Source organism: Pelophylax lessonae, assembly GCF_965119305.1.
Source record: "Pelophylax lessonae genome assembly, chromosome: 10".
NCBI lineage: Eukaryota > Metazoa > Chordata > Amphibia > Anura > Ranidae > Pelophylax > Pelophylax lessonae.
The window spans coordinates 111,895,021-111,910,348 of record NC_138777.1 but is presented as its reverse complement, the minus strand read 5'-3'; the positions used below and the strand labels follow the sequence as shown (position 1 = coordinate 111,910,348).

The window sequence follows — 15,328 nt, the reverse complement described above, 5'->3', positions numbered from 1 at the left end:
GGAAGATTTTACCCCCTTTCTGACCAGGGGGTATTTTGCGATTCGGCACTGCGTGACTTTAACGGACAATTGCGCGGTCGTGCGACGCTGTACCTAAACGAATTTGACATCCTTTTTTCCCACAAACAGAGCATTCTTTTGGTGGTATTTGATCACCTGTGCGGTTTTTTGATCATGCGCTATGATCAAAAAAAGAGCGACAATTTTGCAAAAATAACAATATTTTTCAAATTTTTTTATATGAAATTCCCCAAAAAAAATGTAAAAATCAAAATGTTTTTACATTTTTGGCAAATTGTTTTCTGCTACCTATGTTTGGTAAAAAAAAATCACAATAAGCGATTTTGCGCAAAAGTTATTGTGTTTACTAACTATGGGAAAGATTTTTGTAATTTTTGTTGTTTAATGGCGGCGACCTGCGTTTTTTTTTGCGGGACTGCGACATTGTGGCGGACAGATCGGACCCTTGACTGACATTTTTGACACTTTTGGGGGTACCAGTGACATTACTACAGTAATCAGTGCTATAAATATGCACTGTTACTGTAAAAATGACACTGGCAGGGAAGGGGTTAACTTTATTAGAGATGCAGTGACTATGTGTGTCCCTAGGGGCATGCTTCTTACTGTGCAGGGATGTGGCTGTGTGTGTAACAGCACAGATCAACGGTCCTACATGGCAGGACCGTTGGATCAGTGCTTTTACACAGGGGAGAATGACAGACGGCTTTGTTTACATTAGCCGCCTGCCTTTCTCCCTTCACAGCGGACGACACGCTCGGAGGTGTCCGTGAACGAGTGGAGGCCGGAGCGCGCCCGCCCGCTATTGGCTCCCAGGCTAGTGATGTACTGATACGTCACTTTGCCTGGCCGGGGCTGACCGTCGCAGTATATGTACTTGTGGCGGTCGGCAACCGGTTAACCTACCAGCAAATCTTTGGAGTGTGGGAGGAAAACCTAAGTACTCGGAGTAAATCCACGCAGGCACAGAGAGAACATGCAAACTCTGGGCAGGTAGTGCCATGGTTGGGATTTACACAGGCAACCCTAGTACTGCTCGGAGAAGGTCCAACTTAGCCACTGTGATGAATGTTTAGCAGAGGGTAGTAAGTCTAGGTTTACACTTATGCTGTGCAATTTGACTGAGGTTTTTAAGGATAATGTCCAGTATGACTTTATGCAGATTCAGGTGCAATTCCAAACCGATTTGAAACCAGTTATAATTCTTTCTATCTCTCTGGAAATCAGCTCGAAAAAACACTATAGCCTGCTAGAAACTGCACTGGATTTGCATAGTCTTTAACCAGTTCAGGTCAGCCCCATAGCAGTTTTACTGCTACAGGGCGGCACCTGTACACCGAATAATGAATATATACATGACCTGGCTCTTCCGGGCAGGGCAGCCCAGTGGCAGGTACCATTGACTCGATGTACACAGGCACCCACTGATCATTAGTTACAGAGGCAGAATAGTGGTCTGTCAGTAAGGAAGGCATAGATCCTGTGTTTCTGCAAAGCAGGGACATGAATCCATGCCTTCCCCTAGTAAAAGCACTGGCTAGGCACACAGTTAATCCTTTTGATCACCCCTGATGTTAACCCCTTCCCAGCCAAAGTCATTAGTACAGTGACAGTGCATATTTTTTAGTATTGATCACTGTAATAATGTTACTGGTTCCCAAAAAGTGTCAGTTAGTGTCAAAATTGTCCACCACAATATTGCAGTCCCCCTAAAAGTCACTGATTACCGCCATTACTAGTAAAAAAAAAAATCCAAAAGTTTGTAGACGCTATAACTTTTGTGAAAACCAATCATATGCTTTTTGGGATTTTTTTTTACCAAAACCATGTAGCAGAATACATATTGGCCTAAATTTATGAAGGAAAAAGATTTATTTTTTTATGGATAGGTTTTATAGCAGAAAGTAAAAAAAATATATATATATATTTTTTTTTTCCAAAATTGTTGGGTCTTTTTTTGATTATAGTGCAAAAAAGCAAAACACTCAGGGGTGATCAAATACCACTAAAAAAAGCTCTAGTTGTGGGAAAAAAGGACATCACTTTTATTTGGATACAGCTTCGCACGACCTCGCAATTGTCAGTTAAAGTAATGCAGTGCCATATCGCAAAAAATGGCCTGGTCAATAAGGGGGGTAATTCTTCCGGAGGTCAAGTGGGTAAACACATATGCGTTTTCTATTAGACTATGGAGATAAAAAAAAAAAAAAAATCGCACTGCACTGCACCAAACATGCACAGGACTCTTTTTAAAATGTATTGCATTCAAGCTGCATATTGTGTGAACAGCCACCATAGAAAGGCATGTTATTTTAATTGTCATGTGATTTCATGTGTTCTGGAATGCATACTAAATTGCACCATTGTGAACCAGGGCAAAATGGAGAACTTATTCAAAAGGTTTACTATCCTTACATATTTTAGACTGTTTTAATTAAACTAGGGTTATTCACTTGCACTAAAGCAGTTAATATGAAAAGAAATGATAACAGTGTTCACAGATGGCTTTATCCACCGCATCCCTTTGTTTTAGTTTAAAAACTGGTGGCTGCTTAAGGCTCTGTTGTCGTTATTATCTGGGGGAAATCTCCCACACATGATGCGCAGGGATATTACCTAACCTTTAAACACATTGAGCTGGACTGTGGATAGTTTTTTTGTACTGCATATTGAGTCAATAATAACATTTTGGATAACACATTATCTGATTTCTTAAACCCCAGCATGTGTTGTAGTTCGGAACAGTAAAAATGAAGAGGAAGCCTTAAGGCTACATAAAGACGGCACTGAGCAACAGTAAATTTTGTGTACTGGTCTTGAAACTTGTGTTTTATGGGCCTATACTGTATATTTAGGTAAAGGTTGCACAGCTGAACTGCATGCAGCATAGCAATTCAAACATTATCCAATCACAAGCAGAAGAATCTGCGTTAAGACTGGGGGTAATATTTGTAATGTTAGTGAAGACATGTTCCATATAGGGATCCCTTGTGCGCAGGCGGTCTGCCTACTCATTTTTTGATCTGTGCTTACAACGCAGACAGCAACACATCATTATGGGTGGTCAGATGTGATTAGACTTGTATCCGCCTATGTCTGTCCCCCTTTGGGTCCATTCAGTTCTGTTGGACTTTTACTGAGTGGACCAGAAGGGGACAGATACGGATGGATGCAAGTTTGCTTATATAGGGATTACATACCGTAAAAGAATGCTAGAAATGTGCATTATTATCAATCACACCCATACAGAACAGGACATTAAATTTAATTATTATTTAGTCAAAACAGTGAAAGTGGGTCTCGTTACAGAGGCGTAGCCAACTTCAGGATTTAAAGTGTTAAGAGGGATATTGTGTGACGCAGTCACACTACATATGACTAGGAATCCCCCTGAGGAAGCCAGGTTACCCTAGGGCGTAACGCATAGGGGAGGGGAAACAGGATGGTCACAGCACCAGGACCTAGTGTGGAGTCACTGGCATATGCAACTTGTGCGGCTTGAGCAGTGTCAAGGAGATATAAAATAAAGAGTATTAAGCATGTATAGTCTGGTGCGTTGGAAGCACCAGGTAAATGTGAGTAGTTTTCCTTTTGTTTTTTTTAATAAAGGCATATGGTTTAATGGTATAAGCACTATTGGCATTTTTTTCCAGCATATATGCTCTCTGATGGTATTGGCATGCTGTGAGGCAATGGCACGAAGAAGGAGGAACATGGAGACCTAGATTGTATTTACTCTAGCCCTGTAGAGACTAAAAAGCACTATATGACTAAACTTAAATGTGAGGTCACACAGTCTGAGGTGATTATCTACCTAAAGGGGGGGCACGAGTGTGGTGATACATCGTTATAATTACCGAGCACTACAAACAGCAGATGGAATAAGAAGCACTTGTATAACGGGCGATTGGTTGTCGGGGCTATACTACAAAGGATTTATATGGACTTCACATATGATTGCTTAGAATCACTTCATCTGTTCACTTCATTATGGTGTCCATTTATGAAACTGTGAATTTTTTTCACCGTTCACTTCTCGGCAGTTCTCCGGGGAAAATTATCACCTCTGGCACCCTGTTTATGAAGCGGTGAACTTCAGTTCTCACAGGGTGAACAGAGGAGAAGTTTTTCCTCGGAGAATGGCCGAGATCTGTGTACAAGTGAAAGGGCCGCCTGTAATCTCGTGAGGCAAAGCGAGATTACAGTACGAGAAACCGTTTAAAAAGCAGTGATAGATTATCACTGCTGAGTACATGTGCGTTCGACCCCCACTAATGTTAATAAAAGAATTAGTCCCCCTACATAAATTTACATATATACTGCATACACACACATATATATTTTATATATATCACACATGAAATATATATATATATATATATACATACATACATACATAAATATGGCAGGGGGACATGATTACTGTGTTCGGGGGTGTGAACGAGGAAGAAGGAACTGGATAATCTTCCTTTTTCCCCCTCAGTTCTCCCCCGATTCACCACCTCCAGGCTGGTGAATCTGGGAGTGTGAATTCTGACCCAGATCACCAGTGAAGTGCGGAGATCGCAGCTTTATAACCTGGCCATTTCTGTGTCTGTCAATGACAGATTCTCCATGTGTAGAGATGATCAGCGGAGAACATGTTCTCCCCCGATCATCTCTGTTTCATAAACTAATAAAGATCAGAAATGAGCAGGATCACTCCTTATCTCGGTTTCATAAAAGGACACCTATATATGCACTTTGATTGCATGTACTTGTTTACTGTAACTTTTTTAATTTAATGTGGATAGTGATACATTTGATTTTTTCAGTTTTATTTGCATTTGTGATCATCAATGACACAGCGAGGCACATTGACTTGTTTAACTACATAGTCCTAGTTGCTGGTGATAATAAAGCTTGCAAGTTTAACACTTAGAAAAGAAACTGATGCATTTGCCTGCTCATTAAAAGTAAATTTGTTAGCAATTCATGTATCTAATTAAATGATTCTGAGAATACAGTTCCAATTATCAATAAAGTCAGGTCACCAACCATTATATTCATTATTATTAATCAAGCCTAGCACAAAAATAAAATGTGGACTTACCTGTAAAACAAACAGGGCATTTGAATGTTCCTCCCATTCCTTCAAAGCTATGTTCAATCAGGTGACACAGAAGCTTCGCCGGAGAGTCAAACATCTGGTTGCACAGCTTGCACTCATGATTGATTCCTTCCTCTGCAAGGTTCAAATGAAACACACTTGTTAGCGATACAGTAGATTAGTATCTGAAATGCAGCATTCTGCTCCAAAGCACAAACATTCAACACTATTCACTTTTCTGGAAATCTGTATATCAATATAATTAAACTTGATCAAGAATTAAGGGGAAAACATATTTAAAGATCTAACTTTGCCATTATCCAACAGATGCCAAATATATAATTTGGGTTAGGGTTACACAGGCAATTTTAATTGCAGGTTACACAATATATTTAACTCTTTGTTGAAATGTGTGCATTGCAAGTAAAACAAGATTTGATAAAAAAAATGGTGGTAGGTAAACATTAGGGATAAGCTTCCAGCTCCCCTCCCTATAAAAATCAGTGTTCCCAAAAAGCCCTTTGTCAATGTGTGTTGGAAGAGACATGGAGTAGATAGGGAGAGATCACAGAATGTTTACTGCACTACATAGTTAGTGCTATACTACTAAACAGTGCTATATTTACAGTCAGTCATACAATATACACAGTCAGTGGGTGTTTGAATCTTGGCGTAGGCAGGGGAAACATCATCGTTGCAGGGAGAGATAGCTGCTGCTATACTATAGAGCGCCACCAAAACATGCTATACCCAAGGCTGTATATTGCTACATTACAGTAAATTGTAGTGCAAATACAAAGATTGTACATTGGAGCATACCATGGTTGCACACAAGAATTCAGTGACATGTTAAACACGAATAGCATCTTTGAATATTTTAGTAAGTGTGGAACCAAAGCCACCTTCTGGGAGGGTGGCAAGCCTATGGCATTCGGTTTCACCCTGCAGCTTTGCCTCCAGTGCGGCAGATCCTGCAACCATCAGGAAATGTGCCACAGTGCTTCCTTGCCATGCACTTTCAGATTGAAGCACTTTGTGCTCCCTCTTGGAATATGGAAGTAGATCATTGGATTTTACCTTTGAATTGGAAGCAGTTTCTCCCTCCTCCTTACTGCCAACACCACAACACCCCTTTTCCTCACCACCATCAACACAACGTTCCAACCTTATCTTGACTGCCTGCACACCAACCCTCCTCTATGTATTGCTCCTCTTCCACCTGGCATTCCACATGCTGTCGAAGGTCAGGGATACATTTATGTGCAAAATATTTTTGCATTCTGCCACAAATAAAGGTGACCAAGTACCTGATGCTGTGGTATAGCAAAGGCCCCAAAAAAGGCATAAACAGGGGGGTAGGCAAAGCTGATGTAAAGATGCTGGGCATGGGAATAAGGTCTGTAGACCAGGTCTGTGGATAGCAGCCACATAGAATTTTCACCAACTCCTCACAGCCAGTGGGTGAAGATATTGCAAGATTAGTGGAGGAGGATAAGGAAAAGGACAAAGGAGCAACAGTAAAAAAGTAAGTGGTTTCTCTACACCCTTGAGGAAGAGGTAAAGGACCCATTAGCAGGCCCAAAATGGGTAAAAAAGCTAGCAACGTTCAGATTAAAAGGGAGGGTTTGCAAGACAAACAACCCAACCATTTAAAAAGAATAGCTGTAATGCACACTTGGGTAGGAGGAGGAAAAAAAGGGCACATTAGCAGACCCAACAAAAATGAATGCTGTTCACCCTTAAGGAAAAGGTTCGTTCAATTTGCCTATTTACTGTAAGTACTCACATCCAGTCCTGAGGCTGACTAATTTCTAATAAATACCTGAAGACTTTATTTTGATAATTTTGGGAATATTTTGTGATGTGGGGATGGGAGGAAGTTCAGGGCATGTCTTATTGTAATTTTGAAGTGTGTTTGTACATTCTGTTTTGACATTTTATTAAATGTCTATGACAATATAGTGCGGTACTGCAAAAAAAGGAGCTCACAAACTATACTATAAAACAGTTGTGCCACTGGCCAATCTGTATGAAGTTGACGGCTTTAGCGTTTTTTTTTTTTTTTCTTTATTGTGGCTTTAATCACTGGTAAAAAAAAATATATATATATATATATATATATATATATATACATACATACATACATACATTAATATATATATATATATATACATATATATAATTTGACTTCCAGATGATTTGTGGCATTCTGAAGACTTTCCCTAAGGAATATATAATTCTCCCATAAAACGTGTTTTTTCTTTGGAAAAAAAATAACTCAAAATTAATATTATGCCATTTTCTTAAACTAAATTCTCAGATAAATATTTTTAATTTTTTACAAAATCTAATTCTACATAGGAGCTATCTCTTCTCAGAGAGCTTTGTGTAGAAAAGAGAATGGACACACATTGGACACACATTTCACAAAGGAGGCCTACTGAATTATTTATGAACACATAGGTGCCTATGACATCCTAACACATCCCTTATTTTCTTTCAGCGACAAGGCAGTGTCAGAGATAATGTGAAGACTGCTTCTAAGAACGAGCAAGGCACAAGAGTTTATTATGGGTGTCTACATATTTGCTTTATGATGAAAATGAATGGGATTCATATGTAAAACAAACTTCCAGCATTGATCACTGGTTGCCAACTGCACTTGCTTACAACTATGTTTAGGTCAGAAACACAAATGCATATATAGGGGTTTTCAACATAACAGAAAAGCAATTTTTTAAGCTGATTATTAAATGCTTCAAAGGTTCAATCAATTTTTTGGAGACCTCTGAGCTTTTACTTTATATGTTTATTATGGTTCCAGATAAAAAAGTACAAATCAGCAAAAAATGTCTTACATTAGGCAAATCTAACTATATCCTCTAAAGCATTATCATCTTCTGTGACACTATACAAAGTAAGAGATACTGGGAGAGTTGTAACATTGAACATACTACTACATACATTTTTTTTTTTTTCAAATGATGTGTGCATAAAGCTGTGCAGGAAAACACAGAACAATGTAATAAGTTCTAAAAAGGTACAGAACCCAGCCCATGCGAATTCACATTTAACAATATACAAATTATATTTACGGCATATAATGGATATCTATGAACTTTATGTAATTGACTGACATAAAGGAAAGCAATAAAAGCATTGTTTATTTTTTACTTGTGTCAGATATGTTCTAGATGCCAGTGCTGTGCCAATAAAAAGTGAAATTTGTATTTTTTTTTCTTCGTGATCAGAAAATCTGATTTGGACACAGAAACATTGCACAATCGTGTTTATTTCTGCAAATTCAATAGTAAATGAATTAATTCTCTTGGCTTCAGTTAACCCCTCATTGTAAAACCAACAAGAAAATTAAACGTCATCCATTAGCACTGACTGATGCCGATACGATTATGTTTAAAAGAAGAAAAAAAAATGGATAGCAGAGTAATAAGCATTCATTTTCCACTTCACTACGCAAAAAAATAATAGGATGTGCTCTTGTTTAAAACAAGCAGGCCTGCTGGATTCTGTCAGGCTGAAACTATGTCAGGCCAAAAGAGGCACAGAGAGAGCTTTGTGCACAAGTATCATGGGGAGATGATAGTATCCTGTAATGTTCTCACTACCTACTTTTGTCTGCAAAAGCATTTGATCCTTGACAGACAACTACTTATTTCCATAAAGGTCTAGAAGGGAGGGGGCAGAGATACGAATCAGAGCCAATTATGTGAATTCTGAAGGTGAAACCTGGGCGGTGTCTTGAGATGTCAAAGGCAGGAATTTGTATAATTTTTTTGAGTCACATAATTTAGTGCCTGTTAGTGAAGCATTGACCTTGCTGCACTGTCTACACAACACTCATTTTTCAAAAGCAATCTGCTGGCATGTGCTACTGCATTGAATACATTTACATACGGTCTGTTCTATAGCTCAATAAAATATATTGTCCACAATGGTAATATACTGCATACCAAGTGGCATAATATAATACTATAAAATAGACCTCTGTCTGCACACGTCAAGCTGAAAACTAATATAAGACTAGGAGGGAAAACCAATAAACGTGCTTCCTTTGTATTTTTTGATCCATGGAAATCTGTGACAAAGCACAGATGTATTCAGCATTTCTTACAATTTTACGGGCTGTGTCAATTACAGCAACCTCCTGATGGGCATGCAGTGTAATTAATAATAAGTATTTAGCTGATGCATCAATTGCTTTTCTAATTGTGCCAGTGTACAGCTCACTAATGACTGGGAATGTAGAAACGGGCAGTCATGCTCAGGATTGTGATACAAAATTATATAGTGATATATAATAAAGCTGTGCTCAACCAATTTCATACACTATGCAAAAAATTCCTCAAATCATAATGCTCATGCTCAGGATTGTCACTCGTAAGCAGCTATCATTAGACTTCCACGACACAAAGCCCAATTGCATCTTATTTTGTGCCTTTTTATCCAAATATCGCTTTGCAGCATAATGCCACATTGCTTTTGAGTCCTTTGGTGCAAAATGGCAATTATTTGATGTGATGACACAATGTGGCCAGTTTACTAAGGGTCCATGCCAATGGACCCTTAGTAAACTTAGCAAATCACTGTGTTCTGCCTGTAGAAGCAGCTCAATGTTATCCAATGCGTCTATGTACATTAGGGCGATTACAGGTATATTTTAAACTCAATGCTTAGAGGCAGGAAAAATAACCCTTCTAGTTTGCATTTCTGATTAGAGCTTTCTGGCTGAAAAAAAACACAAAACTCTCCTAAACTCGCCTAAACTGTGTACAAAAAATGCTCTAGATGAGAGAACTGGCATTTTTTTTAAGCCCAATGTGCATGAAGCCTTATGGTAGCCTTAAGTGTGCTGCCTCTGAGCGCTCTTTCGGCCTACGTGTGACGGCCATTATCCAGGTGGGGATTTGTTCGGTTTTACAGTTCAGATATTATGATAGTATATATTGTTTCAACTAATTTTTGTATAACCTCGCAAAGCAATATCTGTAACTGTACAAGTTTGACATTTTCTTCTTTCTGTATTTCAGTCAATACATATTTCCTGGTATTACATCATCCTATGCCCCTGACGAAGCGGATCACCGCAAAACATGTTGGGTATTGGGCATATGCTCACTAGAGATCCCAGCAATTGAACTCACACATTGAGTCATTGACTGGTTTGCCTCTGGTGTGGATTGCCATTAATAAGATGTAATGTTATATAGCCTTCCTTACATGCCTCTCATAATATAGTTTTGTCGTTATGATTTAAAAGTTATCTCCTTTTTTGTATGTGTATTTTTTACATCAGATTTTGTAATAAAAATTGTATACTTTTATCGGTCTATGTATTTCTATTAGTCTCAGACAGTACCATTAAAATCCCGCCCCTGTCCCCACATTGCAATTTTTGTTTTTACACTTAAGTGTAGGTAGATATAGCACACTCACATTACAAAGACATTTGAATAAGCTTAATGAAAGTGATACAAAATGATGTTGCAAAAAATACAAGCCACTAGCACGGAATATTTACAAAAATAAGATTATAGCTTGAATTTCACCTAATTCGCTAAGCAAGTTGAAAGTTAGTTTGTAAAGTGAGAATTCACTTTGCAAACTGATCATGCTCTTATCCAAAAAGGGCCACAGGTTATTGCTAATTTTTTGCAGTTTAAAGTATGTGGTAGAATGATATAACATTGCACTAACACTGGTCAAATTATCAGGCCAGTACACAAGTGTCACACCTTACCATGATTTCTTCCCTGTACGAGTTATTAAATTTCACAGTCTGCAGTACTTCAAAGGGAAATACAACAGTACATCCCTCATTTGTGACATGACTCCTATGTATTCATATCACATGGGAATACTGGATCATTATATTAAAGCAAAAATGTGTGAAACATATGGCCAAAGCATACCCGTGTGAGTCAGATTCTACAAATCTGGTCTTTTTCTATAACCTTCTTCAACCTGACCTACAACCATATCCAAAACCCACTTTAGCACGGTTATGCTAAAAAAAAAAAAAAAAAATCTTAAATATATTATCATCACATATGCTATATGGACAGACTGTTCTATAGTGAAAAACTAACATGAAGACTTGAAGAAAAACTGCTCAGTGATTGTGTCACATTTTCCTGTTCATGTGCAAAATCAAGAGATCCAGGGGTTGATTAAATAAATCCAAAAATACCTTGCAAGGAAGTTTTGCACAGAGCTACTTGAATTAGGTGAAGCTCTGCGGACGTCCAACATCCAATCATGTGCAAGCCAGTATTTCCACAAACATAAATGGGCATGCTGTGCAAAGTGAAATTTCCCCACATTCACTACTGTCTGTGCTAAATCCCCTTGCAAAGTGTAACTTCCCTGGCAAAGTGAATAGCCCATTTACTTAAGTAAATCACTCTCTAGTGTCAGATTACTCACATTCATGTTAGCTATATGTCAAGGAGAGTGTAAAGTATCTTTCCTCCCAGTGCCAATCTACTCACTGTATATATAGCATTCTTTCCTGACTGCACAGCTCTGCATTACATGTAAGTAATCTTTCACTCTCTACTTTCACACATAAATGGTTCCCAGCACAGATCAGTGATAACCTGTAATCTTAAAAGATATGAAACTACTCACTCCATTGTTGTTCAGTAACCCAAGCTGCAGTCCAAATATATTTTTTTTGTTACAAGACATTGGAAGTGGAATCAAGCTTAAGTTAGGGTATTTTGATGTTGTTAGGTGCTGGAAACAGCTGCCTACCCTAAAGAAGCAACCAATGAATGTCCTTCCTCATGGTTTGCCCAAAGAACCTCTCTTGTATAGCCAACCATGATGTTTCTGGTCTGCAATGTTGACAGCTGGCAATGCATTCTAGTGTTTAAAAAGAACAAAAAAAAAAAAAAGGATACAGGCTGCAATTTTGCCTTCCAGCCTGGACCTCATTGTTGTGGCATGTTTATGGTGTTACAGTTCAAACAGTCTGGTCTCTGCACCAAAAATCAAATGTTGGGAGAGTAAGGCAAGGGATTGGTTTTAGGACTAACAAGAGTGTATGAATTTTCTCTTTTCTGCTGTTTCTTTTGTTGCTATGTCTAATCTTACTAGTAGAATACTTCTGTTGTCTGCAAAACCATTACAGTGAGCCTAAGGAGATTTTGACTTGGGCACACTACACATCTTCTCATGGACACTCTGGCATTCACTTAAATCCCCTCTTTACTAATTGTTGAGTTGTCGGCATTGTGTTGTGAGATGTTGTGTGGGTAGAACTCTGACACTGAAATGATCCCAAGGATTATGATGAACATATTCACACACGATCAGCGCCATCTGTACAAGCGGATGTTAGCTCAGGTGGATTAGTACAATCACTTATGATCCCTTACCAGTTACCGTATCAGAAGTATTTCCTGGTGCCATTTATGGGAAGTCCAAAATTCATTTTAGTGTAGGCACCACTCCTGATTTGCTGACTTCACATAAAGGGGAAAAGTCCAGACTCAATGAAGATTCTATTTTTACTGAATGAGAGGGCGCACAAGGTAGTATGCAACAGCATCTCCCTGCCCCTTCTAAGGTCCTGCTACAGTAAGGAAATATAGTTCATGCAGTGTTTCAATTTTTGCCCCTGCACCCTGCAAATTTGAGGATCCACTTAATAGTTCACTAAATGCTGGATGATGATGAATATCTGCATACAGTTATTTGTAAAGATTAATGTAAACACAAAATATATTGCAATTGATTTATGCACTGGTTTTTGTTATGATACATTCTTTGTTTTGTTCTTTACTCAAGTGGTGTGAAATACTTTTGAAATCATTTTGGAAATGTTACGTATCAGAATTTGTAAAGTTTATGATAATTAATGTATTGTGTAATTATATGTCCCAGTACTGACAGGATCCCTGAAGAAGCCACAAGCAAAACGCGTAGCGATCCTGCTAGTTTTGGAGATACCTGCGGAATCCAGAGAATTTATCTCATCTACTTCTAATCAAATGACCATTGATCATTATACGGGTATCCCCATAGGCTGCTCCCTCTTTATGTAGGGGAGAACCTGCTGTTATATGTACTATGAGGAGATATTGTACCTATATTATTTTCTTATTTGTACTGATTTTATCCTAATGTTATAACAATGTTTCAATAAAATGTATTTTTATATAAACACTTGAGTTCTATTTCTCCAGGGGTTTATGAGTGGCTACCTTTAAAGTCCCAATTTTCTTTTCCTTCTAGATTTACATACAATTTTTGTGGGGACGTGGAGCCACAATAAGTGAACATTGTCTCACAAAACGTTTTGATTACGCAAAATATATTGACTATTCTGTTAAAAAATAACTGGTATAGTTACACAAATGAACAATGTCAATAAAATATTTTCACCTTTTTAGAAAAAGTATCAAGTAAAGAAGGAGCAATTGACATTCAACAATTCTAGCAAAAAAATTAGATATTTCTGTAAAATCTGTAAAACTACTATTACTGACTTTAGAAACAAATCAAAATTGGTCCAAATTTACAATTTACAGACAAGATAAAAAAAATAAAAAAAAGGATAAAGTTTTTAAAGACCACAGCAGCTGAGCATTCTACTTTAGCAAAAACTAGAAACCTATGCAAGCATCTAACCAAATATTATGGGCACTCAATTTTCTTTCTACAATTGTTTTTAAATGTAGCGAAAGGTTTGATTTCAATCTTCTTTATATATATATTAGGAGTACATCATCCCTGCACATCTACAGAGTATCAGCATACCATCAAAACTATATCAAACCAAACAACACACTGATATCAGACATGACATAAGACGTATTACTTTTGAATGAAACGGTTTTCTTACAGATCATGTATCTGGTATTATGATAGTCTATCTCCACTGAGCACACAGGCAAATACAACATGGCACAGAAAACCTATTTTCTTTTTTTTGTTCTATTTGCAGTGTTTATGCTTGGAAAATCCTTGCTTTCTCTGTTTATTTCTGTATCACCAAATCCTTTTGCTGCCCTATATTTCTGCTCCTACCTACTTTCTAATTAATCCATGAGGAAAAGTCTGAGCTCCCTTTATTTATTTCCCGAGAGGTTGTGTTCCGATGTGTGTCAGGTAAAAACGGGACTATCATCCAGCTCCTAGGGGCTCCGAAAGCACAAATGAGATATCGGAGTCCTACCCTGACACAGAGGGGACAAAGATGCTTATCAAAACCGCTCTCTGACAATGAAGCACACTGGGGTTCTCAAAGGCTTGGGATTGATGGTACGGACAGTAAGTTTATCACCCAGGGAGCATTCCAAAACTCTCCAGGGTTTGCATTAGGTCAGTTGCCATGGAAACACTGAAAGAACTCAACCTCGTAACTGACCCTTCTCTCATTTTTTTTTTTTTTTTTTTATTCTTGGGCCACTTGGGGCCAAAGCTATACTTCCACAGAAAAATAATGTGGTCTCATATTAAAGTTAAGAGGAGGGAGTTATAGGGTGAGTGTGGGACAGAAAAAGGCTAATACCACCTATATATCCTGGGAGAAAGCTGGCATCTGTCATAGTAAATTTAGCACTCTGGGAATAAAAAAAACAAGGTTCAAACTAAAGTGTTAAAATGAACATTCCTGACAATTTGTCGCAAATTAACCTGTAGAAATGTTCGCTCATGCCATGAAAATATATATCGAATATGTGCGGGTAAATAAAGAAAAAAAGTTAGAGATCACCATCCCAAGTTTTGAAAGGATCTTACCAAAATGTGTGCTAAATGCAGCATGACAAACCCCAGAGCTTTAGATAATAATAATTTCATTAACATTTTACTAGTTTGGTATCATATAGATAATTAGGTAACAAACTGCAAACCTGTAAAAAATGTTTTTCTCCGGCAGCTTTTAAAACCCTGATTTAACATATAAATGTTTAGTACAGCTAACAAAATGAATTAAAAAATTAGGAAATTTATTGTCACCTGCTTCTGTCTGTGGTTATTAAGGTAAATCATTTTTGTTCACATACTTAAAAAAGGTAGCTAGGTTGAAGGTTCTGCTTTTACTATATTCACACAATTAATCCCAATGCCCAATAATGATGAAGAATACATATACAAAAATAATTTAGCATTTTTGTTTGGTTACCAAAAAAAAAAAACGATTACAGTTATAAATGGTAATATCTAAGAATAATACATTGCAAAAACGGA

The 15,328-nt window shown here is 37.7% G+C and overlaps 1 protein-coding gene across 1 annotated transcript in view; it reads right to left on the bottom strand.

Annotated features, from left to right (window-relative positions):
* The window catches only part of ZNF423 (zinc finger protein 423), a 394,330-nt gene that overhangs the window by 54,520 nt on the left and 324,482 nt on the right, over positions 1–15,328 (bottom strand). The window contains exon 6 of the mRNA XM_082271171.1: positions 5,114–5,245. Within this exon, the coding sequence (XP_082127297.1) occupies positions 5,114–5,245 (132 nt within the window). The remainder of the gene's footprint in view (positions 1–5,113; positions 5,246–15,328) is intronic.